Below are 15,879 nucleotides of genomic sequence, written 5' to 3' on the forward strand. Positions count from 1 at the left end.
TCTCGCTAGCTCTCACGCCAAGCCACTTTATTGTCTAGCTTTCATGCTAAATGTTTTGTTTACTCTTTTGTGTCCTCGTACCAAGTTTTAGTTTTCCTTGTTTTATCCTAGCTTTCACGCTAGCGTCTTTTGTTTACTTTTTCTCTTTACACCAGTATTTTTGTTCATAGACTTTTGTTATTAAATAAATACCTTATATCTTACCTTTGCTGTGTTCTGCTTCGACGCATCCACGGGAAAACTACACCGGCATTACCATGCCGAAGAAGAGTCTTCACAGTAGGATCCGAGCATTAAAAAGTTTTTCCGCGTCTGGCAACCACGAGGAGACCTTCGACGAAGGCACATGGAGGGTATTCCGAGCGATGGAGGCTGAAACTCTCCGATGCAATCCAGACGAAAGCATGATGTGGGACCTGGAGGGAAAACTGGTTCCGATCGATGCTTCCGGGAGCGGTGAGTTTCCCTCCCGCAGCGCTCGCGCTCGTCCGCGTAGGCGGAAGCCGCGAAGTATGGCTTCGTCGGGCGACAGTGACTTGCCCACTCCATGTCTCCCTCCTCACGAACACAGCAACCTACAGTCAGCACACAAGACCCCTACACCATTGTTTGGGGACCCAATAACACACTTTGCTAACAGTTTTACCGACTGGGCAAATTCCCAACTTGTGTCCCGCGCAGATGACGTCATTTCGTCGACGCCCCCCGGTAACGCAAGCCCGTCCTCCGATGATGACGTCACCAACAAGGAATTTTTGGGGGAAGATTCGTTTTCTCAGCCATTTTCAAATGACAATAACATTAATAATAATATACAAAAGTATCAGGATATTTTTTCTTATTATTCTAGTCAACCTCAGTCACCTAGTTTTTCTTCTAACCCACCGTTTAAACTTCATTCTCTGCCCAAGTCCAAGGTTTTTTCTCCCTTTTCAAAGGGACACTCTGGACAATATAGAGGGGAGAGGTCTGCCCGCCTCCAAACTTCCCACCACCCTCCCTTATGGTCAGTCCCTGACCACAGGGAACGGGTCTGGGATTCCCGTCTGGAGGGGGGGGCTATGGCCTATAGCTGTGTTGCGGAGGTAGGGCAGACGCTACCTGTTCTTAAAACTGCGAAACAAAAACCTCCATGTAGGCCACCTTTACCTGTTTTTCGGCCCGCTAAACGCTTAGCTCCTCCTAGTAGACCTCCTCCACCGGTTTTCTCCCCGGTCAAGTCACGCCCTCTTAGACCTCCTCCACCTGTGTTCCGTCTGTGCCCTAGTTCTAGTTTTAGTCACAGTCTCTCTCAGAGTTCGAGTCCCAGCCTTCTTCGTAGCCCATGCTCTAGTCCTACTCGTAGACCGACTTGTAGACTGAGTCGTAGTCCAAGTCCTGGTCCGAGTTTCCGTTCTGATTCTAGTTGTAGTCCTAGTCTTTCTCGTAGTCGTCGTAGTCCTAGTTCCACTCGTGGACTGATCCGTAGTCCGAGTCCTGTTTCGAGTCCGGTCCCGAGTCTTGTTTCTTGCCTTTGTAATATTAGTACTGATTCCCCTCGTGGTCTTAGTCCGAACCCTAGTCCTTACCCAAGTTCTTGTCCGAGCCCCAGTGTTACTGTAAGTCCTAGTCTTTGTCCTAGTCCTTGCCCGAGCACCAGTTTGATTGTTAGTCCCAGTCCTTGCCCAAGCCCTAGTTTGACCGTTTGTCCTAGTTCTTGCCCAAGCCCTGGTATGACTGTAAGTCCTGGTCATTGCCCAAGCCCTTCTCAAAGCACTAGTGTGATTGTAAGTCCTGGTCCTCTCTCAAGTCCTTGCCCGAGTCCTAGTGTTTGTCTTATCACTCATCATAGTCCTAGTCCTGCTCACAGCCAGTCCCCTAGTTCTCCTCGGCAGACCCCTGTGCCTGCTCCTCGGCTGAAGCCGACTCCTGCTCCTCGGCTGAAGCCGACTCCTGCTCCTCGGCTGAAGCCGACTCCTGCTCCTCGGCTGAAGCCGACTCCTGCTCCTCGGCTGAAGCCGACTCCTGCTCCTCGGCTGAAGCCGACTCCTGCTCCTCGGCTGAAGCCGACTCCTGCTCCTCGGCTGAAGCCGACACCTGCTCCTCGGCTGAAGCCGACACCTGCTCCTCGGCTGAAGCCGACACCTGCTCCTCGGCTGAAGCCGACACCTGCTCCTCGGCTGAAGCCGACACCTGCTCCTCGGCTGAAGCCGACACCTGCTCCCAGTCTGGTTCTCACACCAGCACATGACTCTCGCCTGGTTTTCACACCAGAAAATGTTTCTAGCCTTGTTCTCACGCCAGTTTCAGACTCTAAACTGGTTCTCACGCCAGCACAAACTCCAAGGCTGGAGCCCACTCCGGTACCAGCACCACGACAGGTACCGGTGCCAGCTCCGTGCCGCCAAGCACCGGTGCCAGCTCCTCGCCGCCAAGCACCGCCGCCAGCTCCTCGCCGCCAAGCACCGCCGACGACGGGGCTGGAGCCCACACCAGCGCCGACGACGGGGCTGGAGCCCACACCAGCGCCGACGACGGGGCTGGAGCCCACACCAGCGCCGACGACGGGGCTGGAGCCCACACCAGCGCCGACGACGGGGCTGGAGCCCACACCAGCGCCGACGACGGGGCTGGAACCCACACCAGCACCACCGACGACTACGCCTGCATTCACGTCGATGACGACTCCTGCGGCTCCCAGGCCGCCTCCGACGACTCCTGCGGCTCCCAGGCCGCCTCCGACGACTCCTGCGGCTCCCAGGCCGCCTCCGACGACTCCTGCGGCTCCCAAGCCGCCTCCGACGCCTTCTTCGGCTGCAGCACCCGCATCATCCTCGCCAGCTGCACTCGGGCCTGCTTTGGCTGCAGTCCCCGCACCCTCGTCTGCTGCTTCCAAGCCTGCTGGGATTTCGGTGCTGAGGCGTCGTCCACCACGTCGACCACGGGCGTGGCCTCTGCGAGGTCATCCTCCTCGCCAGATACTCCCTCCTCCATGTCGGCCACGGATGTGGCCGTGCCCGGGTCGTCCGCCTCGCCGGGCACCTCATCCTGCGAGGCGGCCACTAATGTGGCCTTTTCGAGGTCGCCCGCCAAAACTTTTTCGGCAGCAGCGTTCCACCCGCCGCCGCCACATGATGTGTCCTCGGTGGATTCGGGGACATGCGATCTGGCGACCCTCCACCGTGGCCTCCCTCCGCCCTCCCTTCGTTTGTGAACTTTCTGGTTTTGGGGAGGGGGTTCAAGTTTTTGTTTGTTTTTTAAGACATCTGGTATCTGTCTTTTGTTGGGGGGGAATACTGTTGCGATCTGTGGCTCAGATCTTCACGTGTTTGTTTTTTCATTCTCTGTCTGACCCGTTTATTTCCTGTTTTTATCCATCACTATGGTTACACATCAGTCCACCTGCTAGTCTCGCCCCGCACACCTGCTAATAATTATCACCCTCCTATTTAAGCTCACCTTTTCTGTTCACTCATTCTCGGATCCTAATTTGCCCACGCGCATCAGTGACGACTCTCATCATTCGTATGTATTTTCTCGCTAGCTCTCACGCCAAGCCACTTTATTGTCTAGCTTTCATGCTAAATGTTTTGTTTACTCTTTTGTGTCCTCGTACCAAGTTTTAGTTTTCCTTGTTTTATCCTAGCTTTCACGCTAGCGTCTTTTGTTTACTTTTTCTCTTTACACCAGTATTTTTGTTCATAGACTTTTGTTATTAAATAAATACCTTATATCTTACCTTTGCTGTGTTCTGCTTCGACGCATCCACGGGAAAACTACACCGGCATTACCATGCCGAAGAAGAGTCTTCACAGTCATGTCTTATTTATGTCGTTTGTGTATTTATATAAAATGTAGAAACATTTTATTTGCGATTTTGTATTTTTTTTTTTTTTTTACTAAACATTCAGAGGTCTTTTTTTTGTCTTAAGCAAAAAAAATACTTTCTCTCACAACATTGCTTTTCTACAAATAATAACATGTTTAAAAGTGTCAAAATGTTGTATTTCTTGTATGGTAAAATAATTGGAATTTTGATAAAAATTTTGTGACGCCTTTATTGAAGTATTTTCATTTTGTTGGGTTTATTTTGGTGCAGAAATACAAAGAATACTTGAATAGCAGCAACTTGATTGTCAAACTTCAAGCCAAGCATGACGTTCTGAAGCAGACGCTGGGAGAAGGTGAGCTTATCAAATGTGAATATTCATATTGTTTCCATTGGTTTTGTAGTCACTTGGGACTAAGTAATAATTATCATCTCATTAATGTTTAAGGGTGTAAATATTGGAGGTCAATGTTATGAAATCATTTCCCATTTCTACATTCTGCACATATTTGCAGTGTGCAGACAGAGCAGTCATATGCCAGGGACTTTAGGGTAGCGGGGGTCCTTGTGCCCGTTACCCTGGCGACCGCTGAATAAGCGCTGCTTGGCGGCGTGACAAATGGAGCCATAGTGCTCAGCTCATTCAGGGCCTTTGAATGGTCGCCTGTTTTCTCATAACACTTCTGTCTGTCTCCATCTGGCAGCGACTCATCAACTGTAAACTTGAAGTAATTCTCATCTCGTCTCATTTGTTTCCTTTTTAGGGGAGAGGGCAGAATATGGAACAACGAGGTAAGATGTCTCGTAACAGGAGAAGGAATAATGTCGGTGTTTCTTCTTTGTTCTTGGGAATAGAAAGACAAGTCGGGTTTTAACAAAGTTACATGATCGACTTTATTATCGTTAAAACCGTTATCTCATCATTTAAAAGTGTTTGCTGTATTTGTGGTTGTTTGCTCATGTTGTATATATTTTTATTTATGTCTTTTACAAGTTTACAGATTAATTTTTTGACAATTAAGGCAATTTGTACCACTTTTAGACATTTGACATAAAGCAACATGACACTAGAAATCTATCTAACGCATCTAACGACATCTAATGATATAATGATATAATAATAATAATATTAATGGACAGAAATATCATGCAAAACTTATTAGATTTAAGGAGTTCAACTCAAACCTACAGACAAATCAAAAGCTTTCGGAAGTTGTTACACTTCATTTTTGATTAGTTTACAGTCTTCAACCTTTTGACAATTTATGAGATTCTGAATTTGCTTTTATAATTTAAAAGTAGATTATGTCATTTTAGTAGAGATCAATATGTGAATGCTGAAAAACTGAAGCTGCACTGAAATGCTGGTAAAATGTCGAATAAACGTTATAAATAAGTAGAGTGAATGTAGAAATTGTTTACATTTCGAAGAGCTGAAACATATTAGGAAATTTCAAATGAATGTTGAAATTGTTAAAAACAATCAAGAAATGTTGACATTTAAAAATAGCCGTTATGCTAATGGTAGCAAGATCGTAACAAAATCATTTACCTGTATGTGTATACCTACAAAATTGGTGAAAAGGTTAGCATGTAAATGTTTGCATCCTAGCAATAGAGAGAATTACAAAAAAGAGAATATAAGACTCTTGTGTATACCTGCAAAATATCTTTAAAAAGTTAGTATGCTAACTTCTAATAACAAAATATATAACTTTCAAGTGTATACTTTTAAGTGTATACTTAGAAAACCAGCTAAGTGTGTACTTAGAAAGCCAGCTACACTAGAATGCTAACAAGATAGCGCCATGTAACAAAATATATTGCTCTTAGGTTTATACAAACAAAATTATTTAAAATATCGCATATCATTTCAGTATGCTAACATGGGAACAGTTTGCATACTTGCAAGATAGCGGCAAGTAACGAAAGTCATGGTTTTTACGTTTATACCAACAAAAAAATTTGCTAAAATTTTTGCATAATATGTGGGTTAATCTACAGAATATACTTTTTAAAGATATTCTCTTATGATAACACTGAAATGCACTAGTATAGTATAGACAGTACAAGAAATTGTATTAAGTTACTATTTGTGTAATTCCATTTTAGTTGCGTGCTAAATGCTAAGCTAAGCCTCTGCTGGTTAAAAATGCTGCATTCTGGCAAACATCGAAAGTTGGAAACCAAATTACAAAAATTGCTAATTTTACAATAAAAGCATCTTATTCGATGTCCTTTTGGTCTACGTACAAGTTCTGTTCCTACGAAGTCAATGTAAGTCCAGTTTCGCTTTCGTTTTCTTTGACACATTGCCATCAGACAAGTCATTCTTGTGTTTTGGAAACATAATGAGGAGAAAAAGTTGACTAAAACAAACAAAAGTGAAAAATGCAGGGACATGCGACTACATATTCTTTGCTTACGTACTCTTCCACTAACTGTAGGTATTTTTGTATTCTTCCACTAACTGTAGGTATTATTCTACTTAATTATTTTTGCGCCAGTGCAAAAGTAACTAGTTGTCTTTTTTTCTATGTGTAAAGTACAGTAGGAGGGAGATTCATATGGCGCTATTTGTTGCGGTTTACATGAAACAGACAAATTTGGGGGGTGCACATTAGCCGCCAGATAGCAGTAGAGTGTTTAAGATCTTAAAATGTGTTTTGTGCCATTCTAACTTTGCCACAGAGTCATTTGCTATGTAGGGTGGCGCTTTCTATCATCTTCAACAGACTGCATTGCAAAATTATTAATCCCTCACCTTCATCTCAGGTGAAATTCACCAGGAATGGGGCCATATGAATCCCTTCCCCACTGTATTAATAATTTGTGCAAGAAACAACACATCGTAACACAAGGGCTGGCTTTATAAAGTACTGTATACTTATGTTTACTGGTTAATTTAGGTCTTTCATTGCATCACAATTGAGTCTAAATTGTGTTAAAATGAAATGTGTTGGCGTTCAACATGTTGCAATAAAATAGCCGGATTACGAGCAATGGTTTTTTTGTGTACTTTTGATGGGTATCCTCGACGACTTCGTAAATTCCTGGTTTTCATGAATGCAGCATTATTAACACCAATATCAAGGCGTCAGTGTTGACTGATGATATTTACGATTATTATTCAGCATTGTCATACCAACCGTGCAACCCTCCCCATTCCCCACCCTTTTGCCCAGGCCCCCCCGCCTTCCCCCTAAACCCAAGAGAATGCGGAAGATTAGACCTCGCTCCGTTTTTAGGCGTAAGCTGTTTAATGGCAATATGGAGGCCTTCATCCAGGTATCAGCAGTCTGCTCTTTGTGTCTCACTGGCGGTGATTGGGGGGTTTTATTTTCCTGACCTTTGGCCTTGTCTTTTTACACAATCGCTCACTGACTTCTTCTTGCTTGTGTTAAGAATATCAAAAATCATTTTCAGGCTGATTTGCAGCATCGTGGTAACAAATGAAAGTCGTGCGTTCTCCTTCCTGGCACCTCACATCAATCAATGGATGCTTTGGCGTTTTTAGACTTGTATTTTCTCCAAGTGAGAGCTGCCTTGCTCACTAACTTTGGTTTCTGTCGCCTCTCTGCTGCTCTGCCCAGGGGAAGACGGAATGTCCGAGCCAGGACTCAGGTACTCTGTCCTCTCGCTGGGTTCCATTTCTTGGCCTCTTCTCCTTCATTATGTGCACACTTAAAATCCTAGCAACACATTGTTTTGTCTTTCATACTGAAATATTCGTACCTATATTTTCCAATGTTTATGATAACAACAATTGCTCTTGATGTTACTGCAGGATTCAGGGCAGCACATACCAGTGGTGGTTGAAAGCTGCGTCCGATACATCAATCTCTATGGTGGGTCTTTTTAAATCTTACCATAAAGTGTTCTCCACTAAGCACTAAGCACCGTAGAGCCTCCTTCGAGTTGTGGGGGTTACGCTCTGAGACCACCTGCAAATAGCAAATAAATGTCAGTAAATGTAAATGGCAATAAATGTCAGTAAATGTCAATGAATGTCAGTTAGTGTAAGAGACATTTATTAAAGTAATAAATGTCTATATTTGACACAAGTTATGTTCAAGGAGTGCTGGGAAAACCTGGATTTTTATTTACCATATTCCCTTGAATTGCCACCAAGGCGTTAATTGATTTAAAACCTCTTCTCACTCCTGCGCTTACCAAAGGTATGTAGTAAAAATTTGAGTGTGATGTAAGCTTGGACCTTAAATCCTACTGAATAGCTCTCAATCTTCTTCACTTTATGCGATTTCAAATTACCGGTATTGAAATCAGTCTCCTCCATTTTGAAAATGATGACAGGGGAAGTGTCACTAGTTTGACCAGGCGGTAATACTAAGCATGCGCTAATTATTTTTGGAAGCGAGTTTGACCCGGCAATAATTAAAGGCAGGCGCATACTATATGCCCTGCGGCAATTCAAGGAAATACGGTATTATGATTCTGAATCCATTAAACATTTTCAAGAGTTTTTCTTTTAGGCCAAAGAGCTTTCGTGGCCCGTAACTAGTCCTGTGTCATATGGACAATAATGTAAATACCGTATTTCCTTGAATAGCCGCCGGGCATGTAATATGCGCCTGCGTTGAATTACTGCCGGGTCAAACTCGCTCCCCAAATTTATTAGCGCATGCTTACTTTTACCGACAGGTCAAAGTCGTGATGTCACGAGTGACGCTTCCCCTGTCGTCATTTCCAAAATGGCGTAGGAGGGTTTTTTTGCTTTTACTATGTGTAAACCAGCAGTTTTGTTCCACAGCCATACAGATCACACTGATGGTTGTGGTATAAAACAACTTGTCTTTAACACTCCTACTAATATGCGCCACACTCTGTGAACCCACACCAAACACATTTCTGGAGAACATTGGCTCTGTAACACATTATAAACGCAACATAAGAATTACCCAGAATTCCAATGCATCCATGACTCTTGGCTATATTATACACCCCGCTAGCACCAAACCCCCCCCCCCTCTCCGTGCGCCGATTGAGGTGGGCGTGGTTGGGGGCGCGTGTATAATATAGCCAAGAGTCATTGTGTCACGCCTGTAGATTATGTTTTGTTTTCTGTCATGTCTGATCATGATGGTGTACGGCCATACTACCCTGAGCATCCCCAATCTTGTTTGTTCACGAAGTTAAGCAGTATCTGGCCTGGTTAGTACTTGGATGGGAGACTGCCTAGGAATACCAGGTACTGTTTGACCTTTGGACTCTTTAAGTTCCTTTTTTTTTTCACTCCCTTGTTTTGTTTCCATGGCTACCCATTGGTTTCACCTGTTGCTCATTTGGACACACGCACTTGTGTAATCATGTCCCTGTTACTTAAGCGTGTCTTTTTCTGTTGGTCGGCCTGGCGTCATTGTGATCTTGTCTTGCTCTGTGCTGACATTATTCCTGCCTTGCCATAGTTTCATGCTTCATGCCATGCCAAAATGACGCCAGCTGACCAACAGAAAAAGAGGGGTTTGCCCACATCTGAGGTCCTCTCCAAGGTTTCTCATAGTCAGCATTGTCACTGGCGTCCCACTGGATGTGAATTCTCCCTGCCCACTGGGTGTGAGTTTTCCTTGCCCTTTTGTGGGTTCTTCCGAGGATGTTGTAGTCGTAATGATTTGTGCAGTCCTTTGAGACATTTGTGATTTGGGGCTATATAAATAAACATTGATTGATTGATTGATCAACAGTAATCAATCATATTGAAAGATGATCATTTGAACCGATGGAATGTAAGTCAGTGTCTAGCATTTATCCTGCTTGTCATGCTGGCGCTACAACCGCACTTCCATCTTTAAAGCTTCATTTATATTTGCAAAATCTGGTTTGTATCCCATTAACATTTTGATGATTTTTTATTTTAAAATTACTGTATTTGTCCTCAGGTCTTCAACAACAAGGGATATTCAGAGTTCCAGGATCCCAAGTGGAAGTCAACGATATTAAAAATGCATTTGAAAGAGGTTGGTCCATCTTTGAGTCTACCTTTCATGTTGTCTGCCTAAAAAAAACACACCTTGTCTCTCACATGCATCTTAAGTGCAAAGAAGGAAGGAAGGTTACTTCAGTGCACGTATGCACATACAGTGTGGTCTATACATAATGTATGACACCGTACACTACAGTAATAATACATGCACATACACACCAACGTTATGACTCAGATCAGTGTGTGTGTGTGTGCGTGTGCGTGTGTGCGTGTGCGTGTGTAGGAGAAGATCCACTGGTGGATGATCAGTCCGATCATGATATCAACTCTGTGGCGGGCGTTCTGAAACTTTACTTCAGGGGTTTGGAGAAGCCGCTATTCCCAGCAGAACATTTCCTTGACCTCATATCTACAACAAGTGAGTTGCCTTCCAGGAAAACCCTATTTTACTATATTACTATTATTGTTACTACTATATAACCATTTACTTTGTGGAACACTATTACTTCTATTTTAAGCTCCTGTCATGACTTATGTTTTGTTTTTTATCAGGTACTAATAATGGTAGATTGAAAAGTAAAGACTAGAAAATAATATTTCCTATAATGTTATGACATTATTACTGTATGATCAGTGTCAGAGCTTGGTCTGCATTGCCGGCAGTAACTCGGACCGATTTCCAGTGAGGGTTGGACTTCGCCAAGGCTGCCCTTTGTCATCGATTCCGTTCATAACTTTTATGGACAGAATTTCTAGGCGCAGTCAAGGCGTTGAGGGGATCCGGTTTGGTGGCTGCAGGATTAGGGCTCTGCTTTTTGCAGATGATGTGGTCCTGATGGCTTCTTCTGGCCAAGATCTTCAGCTCTCACTGGATTGGTTTTCACCCGAGTGTGAAGCGACTGGGATGGGAATCAGTACCCCCAAGTCCGATTTCATGGTTCTCGCCCAGAAAAGGGTGGAGTGCCATCCATGGGTTGGGGAGGAGATCTTGCCCCAGGTGTAGGAGTTCAACTACCCTGGAGTCTTGTTCAGGAGTGAGGGAAATGGTCCGTGAGATCGGCGCAACGTTTTCAGTAATGCGGACGCTGTATCGATCCGTTGTGGTGAAGAAGGAGCTGAGCCGGAAGGCAAAGCTCTCGCTATACCGGTCGATCTACGTTCCCATCCTCACCTCTGGTCTTGAGTTTTGGGTTATGACCGAAAGGACAAGATCACGGGTACAAGCGGCAGAAATGAGTTTCCTCCGCCGGGTGGCGGGGCTCTCCCTTAGAGATAGGGTGAGAAGCTCTGTCATGCGGGAGGAACTCAGAGTAAAGCCGCTGCTCCTCCAGATCGAGAAGAGCCAGATGAGGTGGTTAGGGCATCTGGTCAGGATGCCACCCGAACGCCTCCCTCGGGAGGTTTTTGTGGCTCGTCCAACCGGTAGGAGGCCACGGGGAAAACCAAGGACACGTTGGGAAGACTATGTCTCCCCGGCTGGCCTGGGAACGCCTCAGGATCCCCCGGGAGGAGATGGACCATGTGGCTGGGGAGAAGAAAGTCTTGGCTTCTCTGCTTAGGCTACTGCACCCGCGACCTGACCTCTGATAAGCGGAAGAAGATGAATGGTTATGACATTATTACACAGACTGTCAATAAAACTTGCTGTCATTTAAAATGAGAGTATAGTAAATCCATGCTATTCACGGCGGTTACTTTTCTTTTCCTTGTGGCTGGATTTGTGGCAGCTTCTTTAAAACATATGTATATATGATGTGTAGGGGTGTAACGCTGGGGATCAAACTAGGAACCCTCAAGTTCTGTGACAGCACCTCGATTGATGAACTTAATTAGTTCTTGAACAGGGTTTCTATAATTTGTACAGTGAAGCAACGTTACTCCTTAACTTTAACCACCATATTGCTGCAATAATAAACATTTAAGAAAGTAAACCCCAAGGAACTGCGGAAGAGGGAGCAGACAGAAAGAGTGAAAGACTGGGGGTTCAGTGCCTGTAGTGTCTTTTCCTTCCTGGCATCATTTTTCAGAAAAGTCTGTTCTCTTCACAATTAAAACTTTCTGTAGGACAGAGCCTGCATGTCAATCCTTCCTTCTCCTTGCGAGTGCCATAATGTACAGTATTCCTCGCAAATGGTCTTTTTTTTAACTCGTAGTTTCTTTTTTTCCATGTTAATTTGTTGGCTTTTTGGGACTCACACTGAGTTAGCAAAATGGACAGAACTTGTCTAAAGAGGAAAAAAGACACACAAAAGGCACACATACTGAATGAAGCGCTAAGACGTGACTAGGAATTGAAAATGAGTGGAGGGCCCTGCCGCCGCTTGTGTGGCAGGCATGAGTGTTTAAAGTGTTTCTTACACAGAGACATGGTTCGCACATGAAGGCATACTTGGCTGCATCTAAAAGTTTGCAAATAAATGGGTTTGTAAATCGAGGTTCCACTGTATAGCACCTACATTTTTTTAATGTCAACAGATTTATTGGTCATTATTCCTCATTTTGGCCAGATAATTGTCCATCCAATATTTGTTAGGGATTTGCATTGTACAACAGCTCACTATTCATTTCACATCCAATTATTGGGGTGACAATTTAATTCAGAATCAATTCTCAATTTAAACCAGCTTTCGCCATATATTTGGTATATAAATGATAATAAAACCTTCCCAAAAGGTTACAAAAGCTTAATCTTGGCTGCTGACTTATGATGTATGCGTGCAGCAAGTACGCATAGAGATGCCCTAAAAAAACGTCTCTTTATCAATCAATTCCTGTGTACTTTGAATCTGTCAGGATGGGGGGGGACGCAGCGTACTGCGGGGTCGTTCTCCCAGGAAGGCAGACGGACTACTCGGGACATGACGTTTTGGTAAAAACATGATTTAATTTTAACTACAAAAAGTTACAGACAAAAAGCGCTCACAGTGGAGGCACAACTTGGGCTAAGGAACAAAACTAACGCATAAACAGACTATGAGCATAAATCAAACAAAACTTACTTGGCATGGCATGAAGCAGGAAACTATGGCAATGCAGGAATAAAGTCAGCACAGAGCAAGACAAGATCACAATGACGCCAGGCCGACAAACAGAAAAAGACACGCTTAAGTAACACGGACATGATTACACAGGTGCGTGTGTCCAAATGAGCAACAGGTGAAACCAATGGGTAGCCATGGAAACAAAACAAGGGAGTGAAAAAAAAAGGAACTTAAAGAGTCCAAAGGTCAAACAGCACCTGGTATTCCTAGGCAGTCTCCCATCCAATTACTAACCAGGCCAGACACTGCTTAACTTCGTGAACTAACGAGATTGGGGATGCTCAGGGTAGTATGGCCGTACACCATCATGATCAGACATGACAGAAAACAAAACATAATCTACAGGCGTGACAGAATCAATTCAAAATCGTAATAAAAAAAAATCATTATTGGAATGTAATGCGAGATTTTCCGGCACCCATATTATTTATCCCCTCCGGCCTAGATTATGCTGCTGTGTTGACCATATATGCTTTTTTCTCAGAAAACAATCTCATTTACCAAGTAGGTAATATTCTATAAATAAGTGCTTAAAATATATGTACATATAGGGGTGTAGCGATTTGTTTTGACAACAATTCGATTCGATATTTGTGGTCGCTGATACGATTCAGGAACCACCTAATTTTTTTTAAATGATTCGATCCGAACCGATTCTTTAAGTAGAAATTGATTCAGTAACTTTTTAGCCGAAAAAAAAAAAAAATCAAGAATTTTTAAAATAAATCTTGGAAACTGGACACTGCAGGTGAAGTTTCCATTATTACAGATATTTCTTGTAAGGGAAGGACGAATACATTAATTATGGATACAAACAAGCAAGTAAATAACAATTAATAAATACATGAAGTGCAACCAACCCTTTACGTTTAATTACAAGAGGAAAACCTTTCTTGTTACATTTTCAACATCCAAGCATCCATCCATCCATCCATCTTCTTCCGCTTATCCAAGGTCGGGTCGCGGGGGCAACAGCCTAAGCAGGGAAACCCAGACTTCCCTCTCCCCAGCCACTTCATCTAGCTCTTCCCGGGGATCCCGAGGCGTTCCCAGGCCAGCCGGGAGACATAGTCTTCCCAACGTGTCCTGGGTCTTCCCCGTGGTCTCCTACCGGTTGGACGTGCCCTAAACACCTCCCTAGGGAAGCGTTCGGGTGGCATCCTGACCAGATGCCCGAACCACCTCATCTGGCTCCTCTCGATGTGAAGGAGCAGCGGCTTTACTTTGAGTTCCTCTCGGATGGCAAAGATTCTCACCCTATCTCTAAGGGAGAGTCCCGCCACACGGCGGAGGAAACTCATTTTGGCCGCTTGTACCCGTGATCTTATCCTTTCGGTCATGACCCAAAGCTCATGACCATAGGTGAGGATGGGAACGTAGATCGACCGGTAAACTGAGAGCTTTGCCTTCCGGCTCAGCTCCTTCTTCACCACAGTGGATCGGTACAACGTCCGCATTACTGAAGACCCCGCACCGATCCGCCTGTCGATCTCACGATCCACTCTTCCCCCACTCGTGAACAAGACCCCTAGGTACTTGAACTCCTCCACTTGGGGCAGGGTCTCCTCCCCAACCCGGAGATGGCATTCCACCCTTTTCCGGGCGAGAACCATGGACTCGGACTTGGAGGTGCTGATTCTCATTCCGGTCGCTTCACACTCGGCTGCGAACCGATCCAGTGAGAGCTGAAGATCCCGGTCAGATGAAGCCATCAGGACCACATCATCTGCAAAAAGCAGAGACCTAATCCTGCGGTCACCAAACCGGAACCCCTCAACACCTTGACTGCGCCTAGAAATTCTGTCCATAAAAGTTATGAACAGAATCGGTGACAAAGGACAGCCTTGGCGTAGTCCGACCCTCACTGGAAATGGGTTCGACTTACTGCCGGCAATGCGGACCAAGCTCTGGCACTGATCGTACAGGGAGCGGACCGCCACAATCAGACAGTCCGATACCCCATACTCTCTGAGCACTCCCCACAGGACTTCCCGAGGGACACGGTCGAATGCCTTCTCCAAGTCCACAAAGCACATGTAGACTGGTTGGGCAAACTCCCATGCACCCTCAAGAACCCTGCCGAGAGTATAGAGCTGGTCCACAGTTCCACGACCAGGACGAAAACCACACTGTTCCTCCTGAATCCGAGGTTCGACTATCCGGCGTAGCCTCCTCTCCAGTACACCTGAATAAACCTTACCGGGAAGGCTGAGGAGTGTGATCCCACGATAGTTGGAACACACCCTCTGGTCCCCCTTCTTAAAGAGAGGAACCACCACCCCGGTTTGCCAATCCAGAGGTACCGCCCCCGATGTCCACGCGATGCTGCAGAGTCTTGTCAACCAAGACAGCCCCACAGCATCCAGAGCCTTAAGGAACTCCGGGCGGACCTCATCCACCCCTGGGGCCTTGCCACCGAGGAGCTTTTTAACTACCTCAGCGACCTCAGCCCCAGAAATAGCAGAGTCCACCACAGATTCCCCAGGCACTGCTTCCTCATAGGAAGACGTGTTGGTGGGATTGAGGAGCTCTTCGAAGTATTCCTTCCACCTATCCACAACATCCGCAGTTGAGGTCAGCAGAACACCATCCGCACCATACACGGTGTTGATAGTGCACTGCTTCCCCTTCCTGAGGCGGCGGACGGTGGTCCAGAATCGCTTCGAAGCCGTCCGGAAGTCGTTTTCCATGGCTTCCCCGAACTCCTCCCATGTCCGAGTTTTTGCCTCCGCGACCGCTAAAGTTTCACACCGCTTGGCCTGTCGGTACCTGTCCACTGCCTCCGGAGTCCTATGAGCCAAAAGGACCCGATAGGACTCCTTCTTCAGCTTGACGGCATCCCTCACCGCTGGTGTCCACCAAGGGGTTTTAGGATTGCCGCACCGACAAGCACCAACTACCTTGCGGCCACAGCTCCGATCAGCCGCCTCGACAAAAGAGGTGCGGAACATGGTCCACTCGGACTCAATGTCCAGCACCTCCCTCGTGACATGTTCAAAGTTCTTCTGGAGGTGGGAATTGAAACTTTCTCTGACAGGAGACTCTGCCAGACATTCCCAGCAGACCCTCACAATGCGTTTGGGCCTCCC

The 15,879-nt window shown here is 45.5% G+C and overlaps 1 protein-coding gene across 7 annotated transcripts in view; it reads left to right on the plus strand.

Annotated features, from left to right (window-relative positions):
* LOC133535399 (SLIT-ROBO Rho GTPase-activating protein 3-like) overlaps positions 1–15,879 on the plus strand; it is a 129,491-nt gene that overhangs the window by 86,097 nt on the left and 27,515 nt on the right. For 4 of the 7 annotated variants that reach the window (XR_009802214.1, XR_009802215.1, XM_061875216.1 and 1 more), the window contains exons 10-15: positions 4,079–4,163; positions 4,573–4,600; positions 6,994–7,096; positions 7,596–7,656; positions 9,706–9,783; positions 10,033–10,167. Coding sequence is in view for 4 of the 7 variants with exons in the window: in XM_061875216.1 (XP_061731200.1) it covers positions 4,079–4,163; positions 4,573–4,600; positions 6,994–7,096; positions 7,596–7,656; positions 9,706–9,783; positions 10,033–10,167 (490 nt within the window). In the remaining 3 variants the exon portion in view is untranslated. Of the gene's footprint in view, positions 1–4,078; positions 4,164–4,572; positions 4,601–6,993; positions 7,097–7,401; positions 7,433–7,595; positions 7,657–9,705; positions 9,784–10,032; positions 10,168–15,879 lie in introns of those variants that run through there. The other 3 variants (XM_061875218.1, XM_061875219.1, XR_009802216.1) reach the window with 2 other exon arrangements.

This window comes from Nerophis ophidion, linkage group LG16 (assembly GCF_033978795.1).
Source record: "Nerophis ophidion isolate RoL-2023_Sa linkage group LG16, RoL_Noph_v1.0, whole genome shotgun sequence".
Classification (NCBI taxonomy): Eukaryota; Metazoa; Chordata; class Actinopteri; order Syngnathiformes; family Syngnathidae; genus Nerophis; species Nerophis ophidion.